Source organism: Malus sylvestris, chromosome 3 (assembly GCF_916048215.2).
Source record: "Malus sylvestris chromosome 3, drMalSylv7.2, whole genome shotgun sequence".
In the NCBI taxonomy this organism is placed as follows: Eukaryota; Viridiplantae; Streptophyta; class Magnoliopsida; order Rosales; family Rosaceae; genus Malus; species Malus sylvestris.
This window is the reverse complement of record NC_062262.1, coordinates 21,921,613-21,949,214: the sequence shown is the minus strand read 5'-3', so window position 1 is coordinate 21,949,214 and position 27,602 is coordinate 21,921,613. Positions and strand designations below refer to the sequence as shown.

At 36.9% G+C, this 27,602-nt stretch overlaps 2 protein-coding genes, 1 non-coding gene and 1 pseudogene across 3 annotated transcripts; all 4 read right to left on the bottom strand.

Moving 5' to 3' along the window:
* Positions 1 to 5,734: 5,734 nt before the first annotated feature.
* LOC126617064 (uncharacterized) lies at positions 5,735 to 6,451 on the bottom strand. The gene is made up of 3 exons (XM_050285133.1): positions 6,350 to 6,451; positions 6,104 to 6,247; positions 5,735 to 5,959 (listed from the first exon to the last, which is right to left on the bottom strand). Exons 1-3 carry the CDS (start codon positions 6,449 to 6,451, stop codon positions 5,735 to 5,737), a joined length of 471 nt encoding a protein of 156 aa, XP_050141090.1.
* A 13,106-nt stretch (positions 6,452 to 19,557) lies between these two features.
* LOC126614949 (uncharacterized) lies at positions 19,558 to 22,712 on the bottom strand. Its single transcript, XM_050282657.1, has 3 exons — positions 22,402 to 22,712; positions 20,635 to 20,672; positions 19,558 to 19,848 (listed from the first exon to the last, which is right to left on the bottom strand). Exons 1-3 carry the CDS (start codon positions 22,475 to 22,477, stop codon positions 19,735 to 19,737), a joined length of 228 nt encoding a protein of 75 aa, XP_050138614.1. The 5' UTR covers positions 22,478 to 22,712; the 3' UTR covers positions 19,558 to 19,734.
* Positions 22,713 to 22,803: 91 nt separating this feature from the next.
* Positions 22,804 to 22,875, bottom strand: TRNAE-UUC (transfer RNA glutamic acid (anticodon UUC)). The gene has a single exon. It is a non-coding gene; the product is annotated as a tRNA-Glu (tRNA).
* A 2,962-nt stretch (positions 22,876 to 25,837) lies between these two features.
* Positions 25,838 to 27,534, bottom strand: LOC126614950 (pentatricopeptide repeat-containing protein At5g27110-like; annotated as a pseudogene).
* Between the last annotated feature and the right edge of the window lie 68 nt (positions 27,535 to 27,602).

The window sequence follows — 27,602 nt, the reverse complement described above, 5'->3', positions numbered from 1 at the left end:
TGGCCAATCCTACCCTCCTCTTCTTGCCAATTTCCCTAGGTGTCTTCCAAGCCTCAGTCGCGATTTATCCTTCTAAGGTTCAAAGTTTGCGGTTTGCACATGAAAGAACTTAGTATTCTTATCGTCTTTTTTTAGCCATTGTGCCCATAATTTTGACTAACAGTAAATCTCCTCCTCCTTAATAGCTTCCTTTAACTCTCTCTTTTTCCCTTACCCACTGCCAATCGGTCTTCTCTAATTGATATGCATTTTAAAGCTCTCCTTTATAAAACCCACGATTTTCTTCTTTCTATTTTTCCTATTTTGTCTTCACCAGTCTGAGAAACCCCGTGGGACTTCCTTCAGTTTTTTTACAAAAATTAAAAGCATACGATCCTTCAAAGCTTTTCTTCTATGTGTCACCGACGATACTCTTACCCTTTGTACTCTTCCTCCGATGTCCATAGTACAAGAACCTTCTTTTTCCTTTTGGTAGCAGAAGTTCGATTTGCAGGATTAACATGGCACGACCCAAGCCTTCTAATACTTCATGTAGAATTTTTGCTTCTGGATATAATTGGATCCACTCCATCGTTGCTAGTCCACAATCAAGTCTTTGTTGGATGAATTTGTCATCTCTTTTATTTTTGCAAGTAAACGGGAAGCCCTCATAGCCCAAATCAATTAGGCCATTTTTTGTAGTATATTCCCAAAAATCCCGCATACTAACAGTTATTTTGTTACTACCTCCGTCTTCCGTTCTTGTAAAATATCATTGAAACCTCTAATGATAAGACAAGGGTCATTTGCACTCAAAATTCTTTTACCGAGGAACAACCACTGTTCTTTCCTTCTTTTTTTCTCCTCCATACTAGCATACACTGCCATCATTCTCCAAGATTGTTTACGTCCCCTAATACCCTGACAGTTCCAACATATAAGTTTCTTGGCAACCGCGGAGTCTTCTCTGGGCTGGTCTCCTCCAGCACTTCAAATAAAGACAAGTTTCTGGAATGGGGAATTCGCTTGCATCCCCTTTTAACATTCTCCTTCCACCCTGTTTCCATGTGTGTTCTTTCCTCAATTTTCTCTTCTCTTCAACTGTTGCTATAATCAACTCGAATTCAAATGGATTTGAGTGTTGTGTCATCACATTATCATTCATTATCTGCTTACGAAAACACGTATTATCATCAACCTCTTGTACTATAATGTTTAAATATATTTCCAAGCCATTCTTTTTTTAGACTCGAATTTCTCTACCAAGCTCCATCACTTCCTCATGTTGTTTAAGCATGACATTTTTCGCTTCAGGGGCAATGGTTCCCCCAGGGTCAATGAAGCCCGTGTCAAAGGAAACTTCCCTCGCACGCCTTGCTTCTTCCTCATCTTCTTTCTGTTTGTTCAGTTTTGCCATTAAGGCTTCCTTATCTATGTACTTCTCATGTGCAATTTTCTTCACTTTGTAAGGGGATCTCGCAGTATCAATGTGTTCGTATCTTCACCGGAGAGAGTTTACTATACTATAAATTTCTTCATCCCACTCCTTTCCTTCATCGTACTTTCTCCAATCAGAACTATTTGATCTCTACATCTTCCATTGATCCCTTCTCATTTTTTTCTCTAGACCTTTTGCAATACCTATGGCTCCATCCTTCTTCTCAGAGATTACTGCCGTCGAATTTGGGACCCAGATGATAGTGGGTTCCCAAGTAGATCAACATCAGCTCAAGGCCTTTGATAGCAAGTAGTTCCTTCAACTTGTTGTCTTGATTCTCATCCATCCATCTTTCCCCCAACATTTTTTCTTTGCATACTCTCGTTACATGCCCTAGTAAACCACAAATGAGGCAATATCTTGGTAGACATTTGTATTTAAAATCCGACCAGATCACCCTGTCGTTAGTTAAATTAGCAAAATTTCCACGCATAAAGGGCTCTCGTACATTGAAACGAATCCTCACTCTGAGGAATTTTCCAAAAAAAATTCTACTAATAGACTTATCAACCTTAATAATTGTACCCATCATTCCACCTATTGATTGATAGAATCTAGAGAGAGAAATTCTATGAAGAAAGAAAATGTAGAGAGAGAAGTAAAAAATATAAATGTGATTGTATTTCACTTTTTCAATAAGATTACACTTGATGCTTATATATACATTTATGAAAGAACTACTCAACTAACTAGAATAACAAAAAGTTCTAGCTAAGTTTTATCTTTTGCAATACTACCCTTATTATCCCCCCTCAAACTAAACTGAGGTGTGTGAAGTGAAAGTTTGTCTCGAAGAAGATGGAATCAAGTCTTTGAAAGAGACTTAGTGCAGATATCAGCAATTTGAGCTTGAGTATTAATGAAATGGACATAAACAGCTTTGGAAAGAACTTTTTCACGGATGTAGTGGTAGTTAATTTCCACATGCTTTGTCCGGGCATGAAAAATAGGATTATTGGCTAATGATAAAGCTGAGATGTTGTCACACCAGATTTTGGGAGGACATGGAAGTTGCAAACCAAAATCAACCAAGAGCTTGCAGATCCATGTAATGTCAGCTGCAGTGTTTGCCAAAGACCGGTATTCAGCTTCAGTAGAAGATCGTGCTACTGTAGGTTTTTTCTTGGCACTCCAACTGATGAGTAAACTGTGAACTGCCCAAAAATATACAAAAACCACATGTAGATCTCTTATCTATGTGACAGCCTGCCCAATCTGCATCAAAGAAGGCATTGATACTGAGAGAAATGGAGACTTTGGGAAACCAAAAACCAAGCTCTAGAGTGCCTTTGAGATATCTCAAAATTCGTTTCACTACTTGTAGATGAGATTCTTGAGGTTGATGCATAAACTGACAAACTAATTTTACTGCAAAAAAGAGATCCAGTCGAGACCAAGTAAGATATTGTAACCCACCAACCAATGATCTATACTCAATAGGATCTGACAACAATGGGGAATCATGATCCAAAGACGAAGTGCTAAATGGAGTTTCACATGGTTTAGCACCAATCATATTTGACTTCTTAAGTAAATCAAGGATGTACTTTGTCTGAGAAATAAAAATCCCCGATGATGAGTGTTTAACCTCAATGCCCAGAAAGTAATGAAGAGGTCTCAAATCTTTGATAGGAAATAGATTGCTGAGTTGAGAGATAGTATCCTTGCAGGCTTGAGAATTTGGACCAGTCACTAGTATATCATCAACATATACTACAATGAAGACTAAAGTTTGACCTTTTTTAATAAAAAGTGAATGGTCATTTTTGGAACCAGTGAATCCCAGAGAAGACAGGGCAGTGTATAACTGCTCATACCAAGCCTGGGGGGCTTGTTTAAGACCATACAAGGACTTATGCAGTTGACAAACATGGTGAGGTTGAGTAGAGACTTCAAAACTCGGAGGTTGAATCATGAATACAGATTTTGATAAGTTGCCATGTAAAAAGGCATTACTTACATCCAATTGATGGAGGAACTAGTTGAATTGAGCTGCCAGTGTAAGAAGCAATCTGATGGTTACAGGTTTAGCCACGGGACTGAATGTCTCAGTGTAGTCGAGGCCTTGTTGCTGGTGAAACCCTTTTGCAACTAACCGTGCTTTGTACCTGTTAATTGTCCCATATGGTTTCCACTTGATTTTGAAAACCCATTTGCATCCTACCAGATTTTAAGAAGGATGTGGTGGTACTAGAGACCAAGTACCAATGCTACACAATGCATTGAATTCTTCCTGCATGGCTTGTCTCCAGTGCGGATATTTAGAGGCTTGAAAATAGGTAGTTGGAAGATAGTCTTGAGATAGGTGAGGTGGAAGTGGATGTTTAGTTGCCGTATAAGCTTTAGACTTTACAATTCCAGATTTTGACTTGGTTTGCCTAGGGTGAATATTGGTTGGTTGGTTGAATTGGGAGAATGAAGTGTGACTAATAGAATGTTGAGGAGTGAGAGGGTTAGGGGTTGGAGAGAATGAAGAAAGTAGGGTAGATGAAGAAGGGGATATGGTAGATACTGCAAGGGTTGTAGAGAAGGTTAATGATGTAGGTATAGGATTGAAATGAGAAGGTTGAGACATGGGCAGATTTGAAGAACTTGAGATGTGATGAAAAGGGAACTGAGCTTCATCAAAAAGGACATGCCTAAAAATATAGACCTTTTGAGTGACAAAATCATTGCATGTATACCTTTTGTGTTGTAAACTATATCCCAAGAAGATACAAGGTTGACTTTTGGGTTCAAGTTTGGAACTGACATAGGGTTTGAGCCAAGGAAACAATTTGCAACCAAATCTCTTAAGAGAGGTATACTCTGGTGGTTTGTGAAAAAGAGATTCTCATGGAGAACAATGTAATGCAATGGGAAGTCTATTGATGAGATATATTGATGTGGCAAAAGCATCAACCCAAAATTCATGGGGAACTTTAGAGGCTGCAAGAAAAGTTCTTGTTGTTTCAACCAGATGAACGTGTTTTCTTTCAGCATAGCCGTTTTGTTCTAGAGTATGGGGACAGCTTAGTTGGTGAATAATGCCATTATTCCTTAAGAACTTGGAAAACTAAGTACTTAGAAACTCTCCACCAGAATCTGATCTTAGAGTAACAATTTTAATGCACAACAAGTTCTCAACCATAGACTTAAAATGAGTAAAGACCAAGGAAGCTTCAGATTTATATGTAAGTGGAAATAACCAACAATACTTTGTATAATCATCAACAAAGATGATGTAATATCGAAAACCTTGTACAGATACAGTTGGTGAAGGTCCCCATATGTCTGTGTGTATAAGCTCTAGAGGTCTACTTGTAGAACAAGAAACATAATTGAATGGCAATTTTGAACATTTGCCCATTGCACAGTTGGAACACAGAGATTTATTTATACCAATAGAAAATGAAATACCAAAGTGAGATGCAACTTTGTTTAGTATTCCATAAGATGGATGACTAAGCCTTTGATGCTATATATCCTGAGGTGCTTTAGATGAAGCTGCAAACACATGTTGATTGGCAGCATTGGAAGTTTGAAATGGATAAAAGTCTTCTTGCACAGGTCCTTTAAAAAGCACCTTCTCCATAGAAAGATCATTCACAGTAAAGTGAAAAGGATATAGATGTATTGAGCATTGGTTATCAAGAATGAATTTGTTTGCAGATAACAAATCTTGCTTGAGATCAGGAACATGTAAAACATTCTTGAGATTAAAACAGTGAGAAGAAGTAGATACACTCGAGGAACCGAGATGAAGTATAGGCAAACATTTACCATCTCCAATGTATACTTGCTCATGTCCAGTGTAGGATTCCGGATTTTGCAGCTTCGCATAGGAGTTGGTCATGTGTGAGGATGCAACAGAATCAAGCAACCATGAGTGCTGAGGAGTAGAAGTATTAACACAAAATGCAGATGGAGAGGAGGCGCTAAAAGTAGGATTCAGCTGCTGAGGGCATTCAATAGCTTCATGATCAAATTGCTTGCAGATTTGACAAGTAATTCTTCTCCCAGAATTAGCATAGCCTGAATTATTGAATCGAGAACTACTATTGTGATTATACTTTTGATTATTGGAGCGATTGAAATCGGTTCGCTGATTGTTGTTTTTGAAATTGCCTCGATTCTGAGAGTTTCTAAGGTTTGAGAAGCTGGGATCAGAACCATGACCTGAAAGAGAGGTGGAATTTGATAAGTGTTGAGCAACGTAGGCCTGAGACATTGGCGGTTCAAAAGGTAAAGGGAGAATTCCAGTGGAAGTGTGGAAGCCTAAATTGGTGCAGAGGTGGATTTCTTGCGATTTTCAATCTGGATTTCTTTGCTCAGTAAAAGTCCATGAAGTTCATCAATAGTTGTGGATCCAATGCGAAACTGAATCGTATCAACAAAAGAATCAAACTCAGGAGGCAGTCCGTGAAGAATCACAGAGATCAACTCAAAATCATCAATCGGAGCTCCGGCGCTAGCTAAAGCATCAACAATTTCTTCAATTCGCTGAAGATAAGAAGCTGCAGAGGCATCACCTTTGGTGGTTATAGAATGAAGCCAAGATCAGAGTTCATGGATGTGAGAATGTGACGTCGTCGCAAGTTTTGATTCGAGTTTAGCCTAAAGTTCACGAGACGAAGCCACACTAACAGTATAAGGAATCAAAGAATCGGAGAGAGTTGAATTTGTCCAAATCAGGATATTCTGATCATTTTCATACCAAGCGACGAACGCCGAATTCAGAGTTGAGGTAAGATTTCCAGAAGAATCACACAAATATTTGGGCGAAGCCACCTGAGATCCATCAATTATGCAGGTGAGATTGTACCGTCAGAAGATCGGAGCAAAGAGAGCGCTACAGGTAAGGTAATTAGTGGTGGTGAGTTTGATTGGCACCATAGACCCAATGTTCTGAATCGTAATGGAGGAAGGTGGGGAAACAACAGAGGAATTGATCGTAGAAACAATGTCAGGGGAAGGAGATGAAGAGTCTGCCATGGAGATGAAGAGTCTGCAATGGCGGTTAGGGTTTGTGCAAAGAGGCGGTGCAGAAGCGGTTAGGATCGGGAGAGTCGGTAGACAGATGGTGATGAAACCATGATAGAATCTAGAGAGAGAGATTTAGTGAAGAAAGAAAATGTAGATAGAGAAGTAAAAAATATAAATGTGATTGTATTTCACTTTTTCAATAAGATTACACTTGATGCTTATATATATATTTATGAAAGAACTACTCAACTAACTAGAATAACATAAAGTTCTAGCTAAGTTTTATCTTTTCCAATACTACCCTTATTGTTGATAACGCCACAGACTCCGTCATACTTAGCGGGGGCATGTTATGAATCTGTACCCACAGCGTCCCCAGACTTAGGGGCTCCCAACAATTGTAGCCTTTCTTGGCCATGTGTGCCACCATAACTAGGGCCTCCTTAAACGTCAATGGTTGTTCCGCATCAATAACCCTGAACATATCTTTTTGACTGATAAACCTAGCCAGGAATATTCTTCGTTCTCCGATACACAATCTCTCCCTCTCCACAAGGAAGTGAATCTATCAATGAAGCCTATTAACTTCCTTGCCTGTCAACACTTTCGCCACCATACAATAATGAAAACCCACAAGGGCTTCCTTGATTTCCTTCCTCCCTATTGTAACGTCACACTTTTCCTTCTCTGAGAGTTTTAACTAATCACTCCCGGTACTATTTATTTTTAACAAAAAAACCACACTTTTACCTTTCCCGATACTATTCACTTACACATTTATTTGTCATTTTTCATTAAAACTAAAGTTTTTGAGAACTTTTCGTTAGTTTTCTTTTTTTGTAAAGCACGGGTAATGTAGGGGTTTTGGAAAAATTAAAGGAAGCCACTTAGTACTACGGTCTAATGGTATTCCGCTTCAATTGTAAGTGAAAATCTTAGGTTCGATTTTTGCCAAAACCGAATTTGAACCACATTATTACTAGCTCATTGTGAGGCTTAGCCCGTTATCTTCTCTTTAGTGTACATAATATCATTTGTTCAAAAAAAAAATTTAAAGGAAAGGCGTTACTTTCTTCCCTCCTTGTTTTATATATGTAATTAAATTAATGAGACCCATATAATACATTGAATAATTAAATTCTCCGTATTCGATCAAATTTTATGGTTCATTGTTTGATTTTGATTCTAATATTTAAAGAACCAATCTTGGATTTCAGGTTAATATCGTGGAAGACCTGATTTCTGGTTCACATGTCTTTTCTCTATCAATCAAACGCGATTACTAAAGATTTATATATCTTGGTCCTAATGCACTGCAACATCCTTGGGTTAACAATTTTTCTCTTTTAAAACAATATTACCTATTTAATATTTGTGATATTTAGTTTTAAAAAATTTAAAATAGAATTTCTCTTTAATGTTATATAAAAATGAGTTGAGTTGGTCCGTTCCATTTATTAAGCACATGAGCCGACTTTAAATGAGCGGGATGGTCTAGGCCATCCCATTTGACACCTCTAAGATGATCTTCAACTCATGAGATAAAGATTAAATTATAAGCTTTAAAATCCCTCCCAAACCATCTTCAACCATGGGCTAAAAAATGTCAAGAAGAGAAAATGTATCTCTGGGCTAGATTTTCCTTAGGATTTAAGCATGACTTAAATTATTCTGGACCCACCAAACTGTCATATTTCAAATATTTTTTTTTTCACTTATAATCTAGCAGATATGATAAAATGAGATCAAATTTATTAGTAAAAAAAAGATTTGACGGCCCAAAACTAAATCTAACGTCTAAAATAATTTAAGAAAATTTATTTAAATCAATTTAACTTAAAAAATTATAAATACCTATGTGTTTGTATGATTTTTAATTACTTATCGGAATTTAAATATTTTTAGATTAAAATATTCATAAAATAAATTAGGATAATCTTCATAACTTTTATTTTCAAAAAAAGTTACCAAAAACAAAAAATTATGCTAAAATCATTATTTAATAATCTTGGGCTAAAATTTTAAGCCACAAGGGTTGAAAGAGAAGCAGCTGGCTTATGGCTTATAATTTTCTGGCTTAAATTTTTAGGCTTTATCCTAATGGTTGGAGATGGTCTAAGTGCGCTGTAATGTACTACTATTGTTTCACCATCTTTATCTGCAAGAAAAGAAAATAAAGCTTTGCATTGCATTTCCAAATGGCGGCTATACAAAAATGATCAACATACAATTTCTAAGGCTTTCTCCGTTATTAAGTCGGTACTAGGGAGTCATGAGTCCTCACACCAAACCCCTGCGACAATGGAAAAAGTGTTTTGCCTCAGCTTGCTTGATGGTGTCCGACGGAATGGCCCAGACCATTTCACATCAAACCCCTGCGATTTTCATACACTCATGCTTAGAGGTGTCAAACGGAACAACCCAATCCATTTCACACCTTTAATCAGCAGCGGATGTACATTGAGACCAAAATAGTATCAAGATCGCCTAGAGTCCAGAAATATACATGTGAAGGTATTCTAAGGACCATTCGAATGTTTGGTATCCATTTTTTTTTTTTTGTGCTTGTCAAGTGTTTGATGTAATATCTGTTAGGCATATCTCAACAGGTTGCGTCGACAGTAATTAACAAATTCTCTCGATATCACTTATCATATTGCTTCGACATATGTCGATATCTGTTGACATGTGCACAACATTGTTTGGTTGACGACAACAAACTCACCAAATGTTTGAAGAAACGCCTTAGTGAATAAACTAAATTTTTTTGTTTGCGAGCTTCAGACTCTATTTCTATCTAGAAAGCTTAGACCTTTAATACTTGGACCTTCATTGACTGTGTCATGGCTTTCTTCATTATCACCGAAGACATCCTGTTAGCCTTCTCCCAATTCTCAAACTTATTCCTTTGGTCAGCAGTGTTTGCATCAGTGAGAGCTGCACGCTGATCCTGTCTCAGTGCGAGTCTAAGTCCATAACCCCTAGCACTATCTCTACATCGGCTTTCGACTTCTTAAAATTTGAACCAATCAATTTCTCAATGTTAGTGAAATTGAGTGAAGTCATGTGAGGAGCTACAGGCATCAAAGCAAGCAATTTAATCAGTATTATTCTTATTGATCTATTAAAAAACGATGAAAAACTTTGCTTAATGGTTTTCACTTAACCAAAATCATATAAACACAGCAACATCTTTGGATAGAAACTATTTATATTAGGGTTGCATAATCCAAACATAAAACACAAAAGTGCAATTTATATACCTCCAACACATTTGAGCAAATGAAGTACATAATCGTGACAGTTTCATGCTCCATTATACACCAACTTATTTAATTGAACTTAAAATAATTAAACACTTTTGAGCAAATTAGCTAATCAAGTTATTCATATAAGTCAGGTCCAATTGCTTGGACAACAAGCAACTCAATGTTCTAAACATTTTTTAGCGGATTAGAAACTGCAATCCTTGTATTTGATTTACACAGCATTCATCAGTTCATGAGTTTTATGGGAAATCCTTAAATTTTTTATCCATCTCGATGTCATTCTGATATCATCCTTCCTTCAAAAATAGCTAAATTGCAGGAAATCAATAAACGAGACTGCATGCATACATGAAATCATAGATTACATGCACACATACATACATACATACATACATACATATATATATATACACACAGAAATGTAATATGTAGTTTATGATTCAAATCATCAATTATAGGATCGAAAATATCAGAAAACCAGCATTGAACCCTAAACACGTAAGTGGCTCCGATACTGCAGGTAAGAATGCCACGAAATCGATCAACATGAAACTAGGGTTACAGGCCTATTATTGGAAAGGATATCAACCCAAACTCTATTAAATCAATTAGAGACCCTTCATGATTTTAAATCTTTGTGTTTACTTAATAAGGATCCTTATTGATTGCATATGGTTAAGACTCCATGATTCTTACTCCACTAGGGCACCGAGAATCCTTGAAAGTCCAATGACTTGTAAGCCAAGTCATTTATCCTTCCAAATATTTTCGGTATAACTCATTGTCATTCATATTAGGATTCACAAGTTTGGCATGTTTGCTATATATTCATATTAGGGTTTGTACTATTATTTATATATATATATATATATATATATATATATATATATATATATATATATATATATATATATATATATATATATCCTCCTAGTTAGACGAATACAACTAACGACCTATTTCAACTAGGAGGCCAAATGTTCTTGTTTTAATTAAAATATTTGCTCATTTTTGTAATGTGTTGTAATATTTGGGTTGAGGAAGCTCCTCCATGTTTGGAGCATTTCCTTGTTGATCATCTTCCGTAAACTCTTAGCATTTCGTTGAAAATTTCTATCAAAAAACAAAATTTCTATCAACTATGAAAAGTGTTTCTTAATTCAATAATCACTCTCTTTAGCCAATAATCCAATCCAATTCCATTACATTTTTTTTATGTCCCAAATTGAAGTCGCATTTCGGATTAAATGGGAGAGCAAAAGTGGAGGGTGAGAGGTTAATCAGTGTTTACATTGTCGATTTTGCTCCTATAAATGAAGAAAAACTAATAGGCTTTGACAGAAGGACTGATAAGACATGCTTCAACCTCAACCTATAGCTCAGTAACAATGGAGGAAGGCGTGGGGAAGAAGAAGAGCAAATGCTCTCAGTTGTATTTTTGTTTTATAATTGTTTAATCAAAATGACTGTTGCCCAACTACACACACTAGTGGCCGAATATAACAACCCAAGCAATTATTGCCAGCTGGCAATTACAACCATATTTCCTAATTATTAGCAACCAACTCATTATTAACTAAGTAAAGCTATTAAGTGTGATTAAGCTAAACTTAATTCATAATATTACCCACTCCTCGAGAGCAACCTTGTCCTCAAGGTTACAATTTAAAACTGAAAAGTAGAAAATTTCAACACAAAATCTTCATAATCTTCCCGAGTGGCATCCTTCTCAATGCTTCCTGCCCGTTAAACCAGCAATTGCACTCTAGCTGCATTCCCTTTCTTGTACATTCTTCTCTGCAATATTGATAGAGGTTTTGTTGGCACCATTCCAACACCAGTACTTGTGGCAGCACTAGTACTAGAGAAGCTTTAGAGCCAATGTGCTTTTTCAAACAGCTAACATGAAACATTGGATGAATCTTGCAACCCTCTGGCAATTGGATCATGTATGCAATTGAACCAACTCTTTGTTTGACTTCAATTGGACCATGTATGCAATTGAACCAACTCTTTGTTTGAGCAACTACCAATTTGTTCTGAGCATTGACAACAACTTATCTCTAGCTAGCAACCTTGTTCCAGAAGTTCCAATTTAGTAGTTCCCAACTCATAAGCTGATAAGTGTGGAGGGGGATAAACAATCTCAAAAAGGGTAAATTGTGCAGAGGTATGAAAAAAGGTATTATATCTCCATTCAGCCCATGGAAGCCACTGTAACCATTTTCTAGGCTAATTGCTAGTGTAGACCTCAAATAGGATTTTAGACACCTGTTAACTAGCTCAATTTGACCATTATTCTGAGGATGGTATCCATAACTCATGCATAGCTTGGAACCATGAAGTTTGAAGAATTCCCTCCAAAAAGTACTGAGAAATACAGAATCCCTATCACTAACTATGGTTTTGGGCATACCATGTAGTTTGAAAATGTTCTCCACAAACTCCTGAGCAATTGATGTAGCAGTGTAGGGATGGGATAATGCAATGAAATGTACATATTTTGATAACCTATCTGCCATCATAATTACTGATTTTCCCTTACTCAGAGGTAAACCAACCACAAAGTCCATACTAATGTCAAACCACACTTGTTGAGGAATAGGAAGAGGTTGCAGTATTCTTAGGGGTGCAACAGTTTCGTATTTATTCTGTTGACAAATTCTGCATTCAACAACCCAATTCTTAACGTCCTTTTTCATTCCCAACCAATAAAAACCCTTTTTAATTCTCTAGTAGGTCTTCAATGCACCTTCATGTCCTCCCATTGTGGTACAGTGGTGCTTTTCAAAGATCTTGGACCTCCAAGGAGATGTAAGACTCACTACAATCCTGGAATTGTATTTGAGAAACCTATTCTCAAACTGGAACTTGGGTAATTGGTTGTTCAAGCTGGTATCCGTGTATGCAGTTTGGGAAATAACCTCTTGAATTCTTTGTAATATCCACTCTTCTTTCTCATTGGTTCTTCTTAATTCATCCTTCCACCCACGGTGTGGTAAGTAATTGCCTTGCACTGTAATTCACTCCCCAATTGATCATTAGAACCCTCAAAACTATCACCAATTCCAGGCTGTCTTGATGAGGCATCTGCTTCCACATTATCACTGCCATGCTTGTATTGTATTTCATAGTTATAACCCAGCAATTTGGTAATCCATTTTGTGTTGAAAAGTGGTGTTAGCCCTCTGATTGAGAAAGAACTTAAAGGCTGTTGTGGTCTGATTCAATCACAAAATGATTTCCTTACAGATAATTATGCCATTTTCTCACTGCATGGGCCACTGCAATTAGCTCTCTCTCATAGGTTGATAATGCTTGATTCTTTAGGCCTAAAGCTAGACTGGTGAAGGAAATAAACATGCCTTGTTGTTATAGAACTGCCTCAATACCCTGACCAGATGCATCATATTCAATCTCAAATTGCAGGGAAAAATTAGGCAATGCAAAGACTTGTGGTGACATCATAACCTTCTTGAGCTGCTAAAAAGCATCCTCAGTTGCCTGAGACTAATAGAACCCATCTTTCCTAGTTGGCTTTTACAAGGGTTTGCAAATCTTGCCTCAACTGGAATGAACTTTCTATAGTAACCAGTAAGCCCTAGGAATCCCCTTAACTCCTTCACATTGCTAGGTATAGGCCAATCTACAATAACTCTTAGCTTAGCAGGATCTGCAACAACTCCCTCACTTGATACAATGTGACCAAGGTACTCCACTTGACTTTGCCCAAAACTTCATTTCTGTTTTTTGACAAAAAGTTGGTGATGTATGAGTACTTCAAAGGTAGTCTGTAGATGGCTTAGGTGATCACTCTAGGACTTGCTATATACTAGGGTGTCATCAAAGAACACCAAGATGATTTCCTCAAGTGGGGTTTAAACATATCATTCATTAAACTTTGAAAGGTTGCAGGAGCATTAGTTAACCCAAAGGGCATAACTAAGAACTCATAGTGGCTTTCATGGGTTCTGAAGGCTGTCTTTTCAACATCCAATGGATCCATCCTTATGTGATGATAACCAGATCTTAAATCCAACTTGGCGAGGTACTTGGCCCCAAATAACTTATCCAGCAAATCATCAATCAAGGGAATTGGATACTTGTCTTTGATGGTGATTGAATTTAACTCTCTATAGTTCATACATAGCCTTCAAGTACCTTCCTTCTTCCTTACTAGGAGCACATGGAAAGTTAAATGGGTTGTAACTAGGCTTAGTAAATCCAGCCCGCAACAACTCATGAATAGCTTTTTCAATTTCAATTTTCTGCAGAGGTCCATAGTGGTAATACCTAATGTTGGGAGGTTTAGTTCCTAGCAATAAAGGAATCATGTGATCATGCTCTCTTTAAGAATGAAGGGCATTGGGAATCACAAATATGTCTTTCGAAGTTCCCTAGTAACTTCTGCAATTCAATGAGCTGATGACTATCCAAATCAGAAGCCTTTATTTTACCAGATTCCATAGAATACAAAAACATACCCAAATTGGAACTGTAAAATTCCTTGTCAAGTTGCTAGAATGATATCTCCTGCACTGGTGAGGGTACATGATCTGTATGACTGAGCTTGTAGTGCACATTACCCTTGGTAAATTCCATAGTTAACAACTGAAGTCCTATAAGACATGATTGATGGTGGATAACTCTAATTTCCAATGATGCATTCCTTCAGCAACCCTGACTTCTTACTTTTTCCCCCATTTGCAATCATGACATGAAAAGACTTGGTGTGTTGCGATTGCCAACCTAATTATTTAACTAGCCTTGAATCAATGAAGTTGTGAGTAATTTCATAATCTAGCAAAATTTTCACAGGCTGTTTGTTCACTAACCTTTCAACCTTCATGGTTTGTATCTTACTAGTTGCAGTACCATAAAAAGCCACTTCACTTAGAGACATTTGTTAGAACTCACCCTGAACTTCTTCATTGATCTCAACATCCTCATCCTCCCCTTGAACCACATCTAGCATGAGTAATTGGTTTTGGTTGCATTTGTGACCTCTCACCCACTTTTCCTCACAATACCTACATTCTCCCTTCTCCTTCTTACACTAGACTTCAATGGGAGTGAGTTTCATAAATGGGAGTGCTACTTGTCTATTTTTTGGGTAAACAGCATGAGGTAAGGCCAATGGAGGAGGTTTAGCACTCTGTGATGCAACATATATAGTGGTTTTAAGCTCAACTAATTTCTCATCTAATTGCACAGAAATGGCAATCGCCTCATGAACATTAGTAGCCCTAAACAACTTAACATCGTACTTCAATTCACATTTCAAATCCCTGAGAAACAACTCTTAAGTGGACCTGGATAGGGATGGGCAACGGTTATGGCGGGCGGGTAACCGCGGTTATTTACCCATAACCGTTTATGCTCATACCCGCATAACCGTTTACCCGTTGGGTAATTGCCTAAACGGTTATACCCATACCCATAACCATTTATAAACGGTTAACCATACCCATAACCGCATATCCATTAACAGTAACCGTTTAATACCCGTTTACCCATTTACCATTTTTAACCCGTTTATCTTTTTTTTTTATCATTACCCATTTTTCACCCGTCTACATGTTTTTTAACAACTTGAAAATTAAAAAAAAAATTGTTATAATTTTTTTTTTTTTGACAATTAAACACCGTTATAGGTACATTCATCATCCATTTCTGTATTTTAAATTTTTAAATCCTTATACCATTCTAATAATTGAAATAATTGCTGGCAAAGACACAACGGCGGGCACTATTACGTGGATTATTTATATGTCAACGTAACGAGAGCAATCCATTTTCCAATCTCACCCCTAGAAAAATAAAGATTTTTAGGGAATAGAACAAATAAAAAACAAGGACAACAGGAAATATATAACTTGTACAGGAACTATGTGTAGAAAATAACCTGAAGATGTTGAACAATATTGAAGGAAGGGTAAAGAAAATGTACGGGATCAATAGCCCTGTAAGAATGTTTGATTTCCAGTTTGTTCGATCCAAGATCAACAGATAGCTACAGTAAATACATAAACAAATCTAAAGCATGCATACTGCAAGGGAAATGATTTCAGTGCGCTCCCGTTTATTTTTCTCACTTAAATTTCTTTTGATTTATTCAATTTAAGGATAAAAATATTGCACGGATTATCGTTTATTACTTTTTAATTAATTAAAACACCGTTATATAAATCACATTATAGTCAATAGCATTGATCTAAGTTTTGTCCAATAGAGAACATATTTTGTGTTAATTTTACATATATAAAATAAATGGATAAACGGTTACCCGTTTATAACCGCGGTTAATACCCATAACCGCACCCATAATCGTTTATTTATCTAAATGGTTACCCATAACCGTAACCATTTAATTTAAATGAGTGGGTAACCGCAATTACCCATAACCAATGAGTATTTGCCCATCCCTAGACCTGGACCAACTTCTTTTGTATAATTAGCAAGACGTCTAAATTCAAGTATGTAGTCCTTTAGAGTACCTGATTGATGGAGTTAGAACAAAGTTTCATCATTACCCTCAAATTCAAATGGACCAAATTCTCTGCAAAAGGCTTTGGTGAACTCTTCCCAACGAGGGGTGGTCTGAAGGCAATTCATCGCGGAACCACTGAAGAGCCTCTCATTCCAAATGAAAGGACACTGTCATTACTTTCTGGTGCTCAGATGTGTAGTAGTAGGCAAAAAATTGTTTTGCCTTGCAGATCCAGGCGAGTGGGTCGTCTCCTTCAATGAAACGGGAAAATCAATGCACTGCTAGGTAAATACCCATTGATTATAGATAATCACGGTTACCCGCCTATTTAAATTAAACGGTTACGATTATGGGTAACCGTTTAGATAAAGAAACGGTTATGGGTATAACCGTTTACCCGTGAAATTTAAATGGACGATTATGGGTATTAACCAAGGTTATAAACAGGTAACCGTTTACCCATTTATTTTATATATGTAAAACTAACACAAACTACGTTCTTGATCCAATAATATTTAGCACCCAATAAATTAGCAAGGAATTCATCGGTCATTCTCTCAATAACACTACTATAGGAATGATGATTTTCATCATCAAAGAATTGGCCAAATTAATTTAAATTTCTTGCGGGTAATCGTGAAATTGACAGAAATGTTTTGATAGGAATGTTTTCTAAATAATTTTTGTAACCCAATAATACTTAGCAAATATTATATGTACCTTCATTGGTAACCATTAAAAATATCATCTGTAAACTATTATTTCAATTATTGGAATGGTATAAGAACTTAAAAAATGAAAATATGGAAATGTATGATGAATGTACCTATAACAGTGTTTAATTGTCAAAAGAAAAATTATGACAATTTTTTTTTAATTTTCAAGTTGTTAAAAAACATGTAGACGGGTCAAAAAAAGGTAATAGTAAAAAAAAAAAGATAAACGGGTTAAAAAGAATAAATGGGTAAACAGGTATTAAACGGTTACGGTTAAATGGGTATACGGTTATATGTACGATTAACCGTTTATAAACGGTTATGGGTATAGATATAACCGTTTAGGTAATTACCCAACGACTTACCTAAACGGTTACGCGGGTATGAGCATAAACGGTTATGGATAAATTACCTGCGGTTACCCGTCGCATAACCATTGCCCATCCCTAACTGCTACCACTGTGGCTGCAGTGATTGACCTCCACCGTCATAGATCTCGCGATGAGGAGAACGATGAAAGCCCAATTCTTGTGGTTCAGCTTCATCAGCTGCACCAGTTGGATTAGCATGAATGGTCTCTGAAGAAGAAGCTCTACCTTTCCCATAAGGGAGCTTGCGACGAAATTGATTAAGCAACCATTTTAGCATCAAGAGTTTTAGAAAGGGTAGATATGGCCTCAGGAATCACAGCAACAGAAGATTCGAGCGCGGCAACACGAACGTCCATGGCGGAAAAATGGGAAGTATTTGTGTGACGGGGTAAGGGAAATCCAAGATCGATTGGGTGATCCCAATGATAACAACTGCTTCAACATCAACCTATAGCTCAGTAACAATGGAGGAAGGCATGATGAAGAAGAAGAGTAAATGCTCTCGGTTATATTTTTGTATTAGAGTTGTTTAATCAAAATGACTGTTGGCCAACAACACACACCAGTGGCGGTATATAACAACCCAAGCAAGGCAATTACAACCATATTTCCTAATTATCAGCAACCGACTAATTATTTAACTACGTAAAGCTATTAAGTATGATTAAGCTAAACTTAATTCATAACAAGGGCGGAGGTGAGACGCCATTAAATTTGGAAAAATAGTCAAAATTTAGACCATGAATAGAATTTTAGTCTAAAACCAAAACTTGACGTGAAAATACTACAGTATCCTTTCTTAACTAAAATAATTATAAAATTATAACTTCTTTATTCATTGTGCGGTATTTCCGGCTCTCTTTCTCGTAACATAGTCGGTTTTGCTTCTATATCAATTACTGGGTTCAATTCACCGTAACTCGTTTTCGCCCCCGAGAAACCAAATTTGAATTCTTTTATCCTCATGATGACGCAGTCATGTATTACAAGGAGAGCGTGAGATGGCTTCTACCAACAAGATGTTGGGAGAGTTTGAACTTGTTGGCATTCCTCAAGCACCAAGGGGCCTGCCTCGATCGAAGTGACGTTTGATATTGAGGCCAATGGTATTGTCACTAATTCTGCCAAGGACAAGGTCACCAACAAAGAGAGGCAGATTACTATCCGCTCATCTGGAGGTCTTACCGACAGGGAGATTGAAAAGATGGTCAGGGAAGCAGAGCTGCATGCTCAGATACAACCATCTACAGTATTGAGAAGAGCTTCAACGAGTATTATGACAAAGGTTCCGAGCGAACAAGGGCGTTTAAGTATTTTTACATTAAATTTTGGTTTGAATTATAAAATGTTTTAAGTATTTTTACATCAAGTTTTGGTCAAAATTATAATTATTGGTTACATTTTGACCATTTTTTCTCCAAATTTCCCGACTGTAAAATCCAAAAATCAGAACCAAAAACAAGCTAAGCAGCGATGAGAAGCTCAATAACTCCACAATCATTCGGTTTATCTTTTTGGTTGAAGACCTATCGATGACATTACCATGTTTTCTGCAATCAGGTAACATACAAACTGACAATATTCTAAAAATTCTCGCTAACGCCACCTAAGTGTTAGGTTGCTAATCACCGCTCCGATTAACTCTTAGGCGTTTGAAAATTAAGAAAATGCACCTAGACCTACCCAGGCTCCCACTTAACCAACCCAGGCATCCGCCTAAGTATTGACTCTCACTTAGACAAAAAATAGATAACGTTCATTTTGCATTTTAATTTTTTCAATAAATTGTAGACTTGTTCAATACTTAGACAAACACACATTAAATGTTCCTTCTCCATGTTTTCATTATGTTGTAATACTTTATAATTATATATCATTATATGTTGGAATTTATGTATCCCAATGCAATTATGTAATTTTTAAACATAAGCACACACTTATTTGTACAATATATAATAAAATTACTCAAATCCACCTAGTCCATCTAAACCCCCGCCTAGCCGCCATCCCGCCGTCCGACTAGCGACGAGTGTCTTTTAGAACCTTGCAAACCGATTAGATAATAAAATTGTCTGCCTCACCTTAGGACAATTATAAAGGGAACTTTAACGAAAAGCTCCCGGTACTGTTCACTTTAACGAAAAACCATATTTTTACACTAAAAAGTCAATCATGGTACTATTCACTTTACTCTTTATTTTGTCCTTATTATTAAAACTCAAAGTTTTCAAGCCCTTTTCATTAGTTTTCCTTTATAAATAATTGTCGATAGAAAGAAATCGAAAATCAATTCCAATATAATGTTGAAGGCAGAAACATCAGAAAAAAAGTACTCTGATCAAACAACTGGTCGCCATGACACACCTGCGTAACATCTAACTTCATGTCCAAATGCAGAACATTGTAAACAGAACAAAATTAGTTCATCTAAGACTCTGGAAAGAGCTCAATATGACTTCCCACAATGTATCAAGCTTCCAGCACCTAAGAAAAGACCGAATAGAGCCGCACTCGACACTGTTCTTTGTCCAATGTGCCTGATCTTCAGAAATCCTGGCACCTGCAACACGCAGAACATATGTGTTTAATTTTTCATTTGGGCAAGCATAATTACAACAATAAAATTAAATGCATGGCAGACTATTAACAACAATGTTTGATACTTTTAACATGTGAAATACAATTGCAATGATATTTGGTCTTACTGCATCCTAACCACAAATGATGGAATCGTTAACAATTTTTGTTCTGAACATGGATACCACTAATGTTAATTGAATCATCATAAATGTACCATTCGAAGTTTTCATTTATCTCATGCCACTAGCTAGCATAACCATCACTCAGAGTACGGCCAATACTTTTCTTGGATGAACCTTGCATTACCTAAAGGAGTAGTGGGCATAAAACGTTTTCTTTATTTGAGGTCGTTGGTGGACGCCAGATCCAGTGGGATTGTTACTGGCTGGGTGACATGGGTTATTTCTGAGCAAAAATTGAAGGTATTTCTAGAAGGTCACTCCATTGTCTCTTTTGGCGTTTGTGGCTTCAGAAAGTCCGCAAACTTGAGAATGGTTGTTTTTCAACTGGTTATTTCACTGACTTCACAGACTCCAATCACATATTTTCTCTCTTTGATTTCAAAGATAACCCGCACCCCAAACAATACCTGACTTTTGTCCCTCACTATCTTAGATATATATATTGATCTCAAGCACATACTGTTTAGATAGACATTCCTGTATGCTCAGTTTTTATACATTAGTCATGGCAGCTTAAAAAAGTACTAATGAAAAACCATGAGACAAAAGATGATAATAACTAGAGACAAGATCTGAGGATGTACCTTAAACCTTAAAGCTTCGTACGTCCCATACACTGAACCTGAACATATTCAATGCATTATGATTAGGCAAGGCAAAACAAACATCCATTTTTTCTCAAGTTAGCTGACTAATTTATCGTAAGTGATTCTGGATCTATCATGTTCCAGATTAATATAATCAATAACTCTTATGCTATTATGGTCCAGCGAGAAATCTGTGGACTAAAATCATAATGAGTCATCAGATTTAACAAGAAATTTTTTTCAGATGAAGCAAAACGTTATTTGTCAACATAATATTACATAACATGCCAATATCACACATTACTTGTACCGTCCAGAAGTGCATGTTATACAACAAACTCGTTACCAAGGTAGTAGTGAAAACTGATGACTGACTATGTGATAAGGCTGTCTTTTCACACAATTTCAGGGTTAGCTGTGTAAATACTGTCTGGAAAAGAGTTGGTCAAGATGTCCCTCAACTCAACTAGACGGTAAGAAAGGCGTACACCATTAGCAATAGATAACAAAACAGGCTTGGACAGTAACATGAGAGAACGAGAAAGACATATTCTTTCGGTAACAAGTGAAAGGATTCATGAGAGATTTGTTAAAAATCAAAAAGGGAAATAGGTAATCAGCTTTTGACAATTTCAGGCCGGCTAAAGTTTGCTAATATTAACAAGTTGGGGTTGCCCCTTCCTTTTTTTTTTTACCTCTCTCTCTATGCATATTTCGTGTTTCACTTACCAAAGGATAATGCAGTATAAAGAATCTAGAGCCTAAAATTCTTTCTGATCCCCGTTGAGGGACAATAACTTGTCCTGAAAATTATCTTCTAATTCAAAGCACAAGCTCAACATAAGACACAAAAACAAAGTCCTTCAACTTCTACATATGCACAAGGACTACACGGAAACTTGGCAACATAAATTGAGCTATAGTATCTTTCAACACTAAGAATGTGCACATAATTCAAGTCAACCTATTTACTAAAAACCCCCAAAAAGTGATAGAAAGAAACCCCAATTTACCACTGTTCTAAAAATCCCCACCTAGCACCGCCTAGGTGCTAGGCGGCTGACCAGCGCTTTGATTAATTGTTAGGCATTTAAAAATTAAGAAAGGGCGCCTAGACTTGCTTAGATGCCCACTTTGACTGCCTAGGCGCCTGCCTATATACAATCTCACTTTGGCAGAAAATAAATAACTTTATTTTTCATTTTATTGTATTCTATAAATTATAAGAGAATTCTTGATTACTTAGATGAACACACATTATATGTTTGTTCCCCATGTTTTCATTCTGTTCTAATACTTTATAATCTATATGTCATTGTATTTTGTAATTTATGCATCTCAGTACAATTATGTATTTTTTAAGTTTAAGTGGACATTTATTTACATCGATATATAATAAATTTACTTAATCCGGCTAGTCCGCTTAGCTGCTAAGCTCCAGACCACCGACTGACTAGCGTCTAGCGTCTTTTATAAGCTCGCAATTTACAAGCTGCAACAAAAATTAGAATACCCAAAACAAAATCCCTTTTACTTCCGCATATGCCCAATTTACAAGCTGCAACAAAAATTAGAATACCCAAAACAAAATCCCTTTTACCTCCGCATATGCCCGTCAAAACAAACCGAACAAGAAGCATTTAAAAGATGGAAGAGTAATCGAAGAGATGAAATAGAACGTCAAAGGATGATTCCAGAAAGCGAAAAGTAGAACAAAAACAAGGGTCTTGAAGCAAATATGAAAAGTGGGTTATGGAGAAATACCGACGGCACCCCCGATAGCTCCGCCAATTACAGCGCCGGTGGCAACGCGAGTCAAGCAGCTGTTTTCCTTAGCCATCTGTGAATCCCTGTGTCAATGGTTGTGCGGAATCTGCGCGATGTTGGATGAATGAAAATTGATATGCAGAGAAGGAAGTGGGTAGGGTATTGATTTGGTGAGGAAATAATTAGGGGAAGAGGAGTGGGGCACAAATTGCTTGAGGCAGACTCAGAAGCAGGAGAGCAGGGTTTTGGGCTTTTGCCGTCCGTCCGTCCGTCATTATGTTCTCTTGTCTTTATGATTATCTAAAACTTAAAACACCCAACCCTATTTTTATTTATTTCAGAGTACAAATAATTTTAATCAAATTAAAAAATTAAATTAAATTAAAATTTTAAAAAAAGTTCCGATGCCGGGAATCGAACCCGGGTCTCCTGGGTGAAAGCCAGATATCCTAACCGCTGGACGACAACGGATTGCTAATCTAAGTGAAAAACTTTTACTTTATATTAGAATAAATAATGGTAATCTTAACTTTCAAAGACGAGAAAAGGAAAAGATGGGCCTTGTACCTCTTCCAACTAAACTTGATGACACTATTACAAAAACACATCTTCCCATTTATAAAACCGGGAACCTGCCAACGCTGAGGATTACCATTTAGTGGATTCCTTTTTTTTATATATATGTAAGTAGAATGTTTGTTTACCTTAGAAATCTCTCACTCTATAATGTAAATATATACTTACATACTTTCATCATAGTAAGTAAACATGTCATTAATTATATTTAATTATTGTCAACGTCTTTTATGTACATTTGAAGTTTATAGAATTTCAATAAAATAAAATGAATTTTCTTTGATAAATTATTTTTAAAATTAAACCCTATTTTTGAACTAATTAACGTGAAACTTGCCCGTTAAACTCTCTTCTTCCTATTCAATGCCACAAGAAAGCCTCCTCTTCCCCAAACAAGTACAAAAGGTCATATAATGCCCATTGCCATTGGAACAAAAAAAAACAAAAACTCATTGCCCTCGTAACCACGTAACCTATAGACAATTATGAGATTGGGGTTCAAATCTACCAAGTAACACTTTATTTCTATAAAGGTTCTAAAATACGTTAAACGCTAGTTGGGTGGCGAATGGGGCCTAGCGCCCAAGGCGGCTAGACGGATTTGTAAAGTCTATACTTTAGGTTTGGCTTCCCTTGTCAATATTGCAAGTGTACCACATGTTCAATCTAGTTTTAGGCTTTTCTCTATATATGGGTTATGTTTGCTGTGAAGAAATGTGCAAGGATGGGACGCACCTCACTTCAAAAGTTTTGTTCATGCATGTGCATTTCACGTCTACATTCCTACTTCATTCTGACTTGCTTAGTTGTCGAGTCAGGTTTGCGTGTGAATTTCTAGCAAGCTGGGCACACAAATTAAGACCTACCCACATGGGCTTCCTAACAACTTTCTACCGATAGTCAGATCTCAGCCCTTAATCTTTTCTGATCAGTTTGTAGGACGACATGTGTCCTTTGTAGGTGAAAAACAAACCAAAGCTTTTGGGGTTAAGATCCCCAGCCAAGGTTCTTTGTTTTTGGGGGTTTTCAGATTATATTTCTAGTGAGAAGTTAGAGTGAGAAAGGCCTTAAGACCTTACATTCCTCTTTGTTCTTCATTTATGAAACCCTAGTTGCAAAACCTTCTTTCATGCATTAAACACCCAATCATTGAAGAATGAGGTTGCATTGTCTTTGGTTTTGCATTAAATTAGTGGTCAAGTGTTTCTAGTTTCAAATCTTTAAAACTGACCCATTGTAGGATTCTCGTCAGTTTCTTCCTTCAACTATTTAACTAGAGAAACTGACTAGACATCCAAATCCAAATCTGCATATCATTGTCATATCATCATATGCATAGTTCGTGAGCTGGTCTCGGTGCCACAAGGTCAAGAGCTCAGGACGAGCTGCCACTTCGTGAAGACCAAAGGAATCTATCTTGTGTGTGGCAAGGTTGCACAAAGGTAAATCTACTCCATAGATAGCGCTCTAGGATTGAGCTTTACGTTGTACTTTGTAAGAACCTTGATTATACTAGTGGATTTGACTCAATGGAAAATCCCCGATTTTTAACCCAGAGGTGGGTTTTTCCGGCAAAAAACATCTTGTGTTCAAAGTTACTTATATTGTGTCACATACCTCACATACATATACATGCTACATGTATCACTTGAATATTTAATTAGTATGTGCTCACAATCATGCTCACCTGACATGCTAATAACTTAGAAAAAACTGAGAGCTTGCTAACTAGAGGGCTTGACTAGTCAGTCTAGTAGATTATTATTTTTATATACCGGATATTCCGCCTTTCAGGATTTAAGTAATTATATTCTATATTGTGTAAATAAGTGTATATTTATATTTAAAAAACACATAATTGTATTGCGATACATTTATTGCAAAATCAAATGACATATAAATTATAAAATATTAGAACATATTGAAAACATGAGGAAGAAATATATAATAAGTGTTCATCCAAGTATTTAACAAGTCTCTTACATTTTATTGAAAAAATAAAATACAAAATGAAAGTTATCGATTTTTTATTTAAGTAAGAGTATTGACCTAGGCAAGTGCCTAGGCGGGCAAGGCAAGCGCTTAAGTGAGCTAAGCAGATGTCTGAGCAGGTCTAGGTGCACTTTCTTAATTTTCAAACGCCTAAGGACTAATCTGGGTGGCCAGCCACCTAGTGCCTAGGCAGGGCCTAAGCGATGATAAGAGGGGATTTTTATAACAGTAATTTTTATCAATAAGGTAATATACAAGGCGCCACCGGTGTAGGCGACGGGAGGTGACGTTCGGCCAGGCTGAAATGTGACGGTCAAGCAAATTTTGTCAACAGTGGTTGACAGGCAAAGTTTGTTGACCGGTAACCCATGTCCAGGACATAGGTCGAAAAGAAAACTTGAAACAAACTATCATGTCCATAAATGTCATCCCCCACATGAAGTCTTCAATTGTGTCTTGACCATATGGTCCATATCACGGTTCGCAGCAGAAATGTCATGAATTCTAACTTCATGTTTAAAACCAGGACTTAGTAAATAGAACAAAAATTTGTTCATTTTAATTCAGCAAAGTAGCTTGATAAGACTTCCGATGATGTATCAAGCTCCGAGCAACTAAGAAAATACCAAAACAAGCTGCACCGCCACCATTGTTTCTCCATTGTGCCTCCATCCACCTTCTCCCACAAGTAAGTATATGCCTAATTCTACATTGTACAAATTAAGATGCATGAATTATACTCTATAACCTAGATCGTACAATTAAATAAAACTAGAGAAACTACTAATTAGGTGACCACGAAAGTACTAATCAAGAGGCAAATCTAGATCCTTGTGCAAACAACAAATGGAAAATCTAAATAAATCTAGATCCTCTTGTTAATCTCAATTCAGCTACAGCCTAAATTTTTCCTTAATCCTAATTCTTTCATCTTGAATCTCACCTTCTGCAATTCATCCCATTTCTTTACAGAAGCATAAATATAGGATAACACAATATAAGTTAAAGGATCATCGGGATTCTTCTCAATTAACAACCCTACGATTTTCACACCCAAATCTAGATCCTTGTGCAAACGACAAGCAGACAATAGTGTGCTTAGCATGTCCCTAATTTCTAGAGTTCTTTGCAAAATTTGATATGCTTCATCCAATCGTCCCGCACGTCCAAGAAGAACCATCAAACAAGTGGAATGTTCTACTCTAGGTTTAGTTCCATAATCAGTGATCATATGACTGAAATAGTGACGACCATCGTCAACTAGTCCCACGTGGCTACAAGCAGATAGAACCGCAAGAAAAGTAACTCTATCAGGCTTTGCATTGGACTACTATATTTCACCAAAAAGCTTTAAAGCTTCTAAACCTTGACCATGAGTTACGTATGCAGTGATCATGGAGGTCCATGACACAAGATCTCTATCTGGTAAACTATTAAAAACATTAAGTGCTTCATCCACCACACCGCATTTAGCATACATATCAAGGAGAGCCCCCATCACTATTTCGTTGGTTTCCACCAACTCACTATCAATGAGAGTTCTGTGAATCTCCTTACCCTTTTCCAATGCTGCAAGTTGCGAACGAGCCGATAAGATACTAGTTACTGTGATGGCATTTGGCCTTACACTAGCTACTTTCATGTCATCATACATGGCCAGAGCCCCAAAATAATCACCCATTTTCACATATCCAGAAATCATAACATTCCAAGAAGTTGCGTTTGTCTACGGCATCTTTTCAAAGACATTTTAAGCTGATGAGACACTTCCACACATGAAGTAGAGATCTAGGAGTGAGCTATAAATGTAGATATCAGCCTCAATAGTGTTTCTTATAAAAAACGCATGTATGAATTTTTCATACTGTAGTTGGGCTGACCTTGAACAGGCCAACAGTATGCTACTAAAAGTAGTTAACGTGCGACTCGTTCCTCCATCATTCATCCTTCTAAAAAGTTGGATACAAGATCTTTTCATACAAGTTTATTGCCTTACGAGCTTGCCTATCTTGATAATAACAAGAAATTACAGTATTCCAACATGCCACATCTCTCTTGGGCATTTCATCAAACAGCCGTATAGCACACTCAAAAATGTTGCATTTAGCATATATGCACACAAGAGAGCTGGCAACAACAATATCTGATACGAAACCGATCTTTATCAAATGGTTATGGATCATTTTGCCCAAACCAACTTCACCCAATGCACCACAGGCCTTAAGGACACTTGGATAAGTGTAACTATCAGGACAAAGATAAGGGTAGCGCAACAAACTACCAAAAAGGTCAAGAGCTTCGTTAAACATGAAGTTCTTGGGAAAAGCTGTCATGAGGCCATTCCACAAGGAAATACTGGATGGGTTTTCAATGGATTGGGAAACAAGCTTTGCAAAGTCATAAAAAAGGGCAAGAGAAGTAAAAGTCTATCAGGTTTTTGCAGAGAGCAGGGCCATTCTGTAAGCGTAGAGTGATAATCTTTTGGTGGACGAGCTTGCCTTGCTTCAGCGACTTGGAACTAATTCACATTCTTAAGAGACATAATAGTTTTATGGTGTCCATTCAAGATGTAGTAGAGAAAAGGCGATGAAAGTGTAGAAGAATATTGTTTTGACCGAAAACTCACAGGT

What these genes read in the sequence shown, in the direction of transcription:
- LOC126614949 (XM_050282657.1), bottom strand. Translation starts at nt 22,477, where the DNA reads ATGGCTAAGGAAAACAGCTGCTTGACTCGCGTTGCCACCGGCGCTGTA. An exon ending in AGCTATCGGGGGTGCCGTCG is followed by an intron (nt 20,673 to 22,401) that starts GTATTTCTCCAT and finishes GAATATGTTCAG; the next exon opens with GTTCAGTGTATGGGACGTAC. An exon ending in ACGAAGCTTTAAGGTTTAAG is followed by an intron (nt 19,849 to 20,634) that starts GTACATCCTCAG and finishes TGCGTGTTGCAG; the next exon opens with GTGCCAGGATTTCTGAAGAT.
- LOC126617064 (XM_050285133.1), bottom strand. Translation starts at nt 6,451, where the DNA reads ATGGCAGACTCTTCATCTCCTTCCCCTGACATTGTTTCTACGATCAAT. An exon ending in TTCAGAACATTGGGTCTATG is followed by an intron (nt 6,248 to 6,349) that starts GTGCCAATCAAA and finishes GATGGATCTCAG; the next exon opens with GTGGCTTCGCCCAAATATTT. An exon ending in ATTCTTTGATTCCTTATACT is followed by an intron (nt 5,960 to 6,103) that starts GTTAGTGTGGCT and finishes TCTTATCTTCAG; the next exon opens with CGAATTGAAGAAATTGTTGA.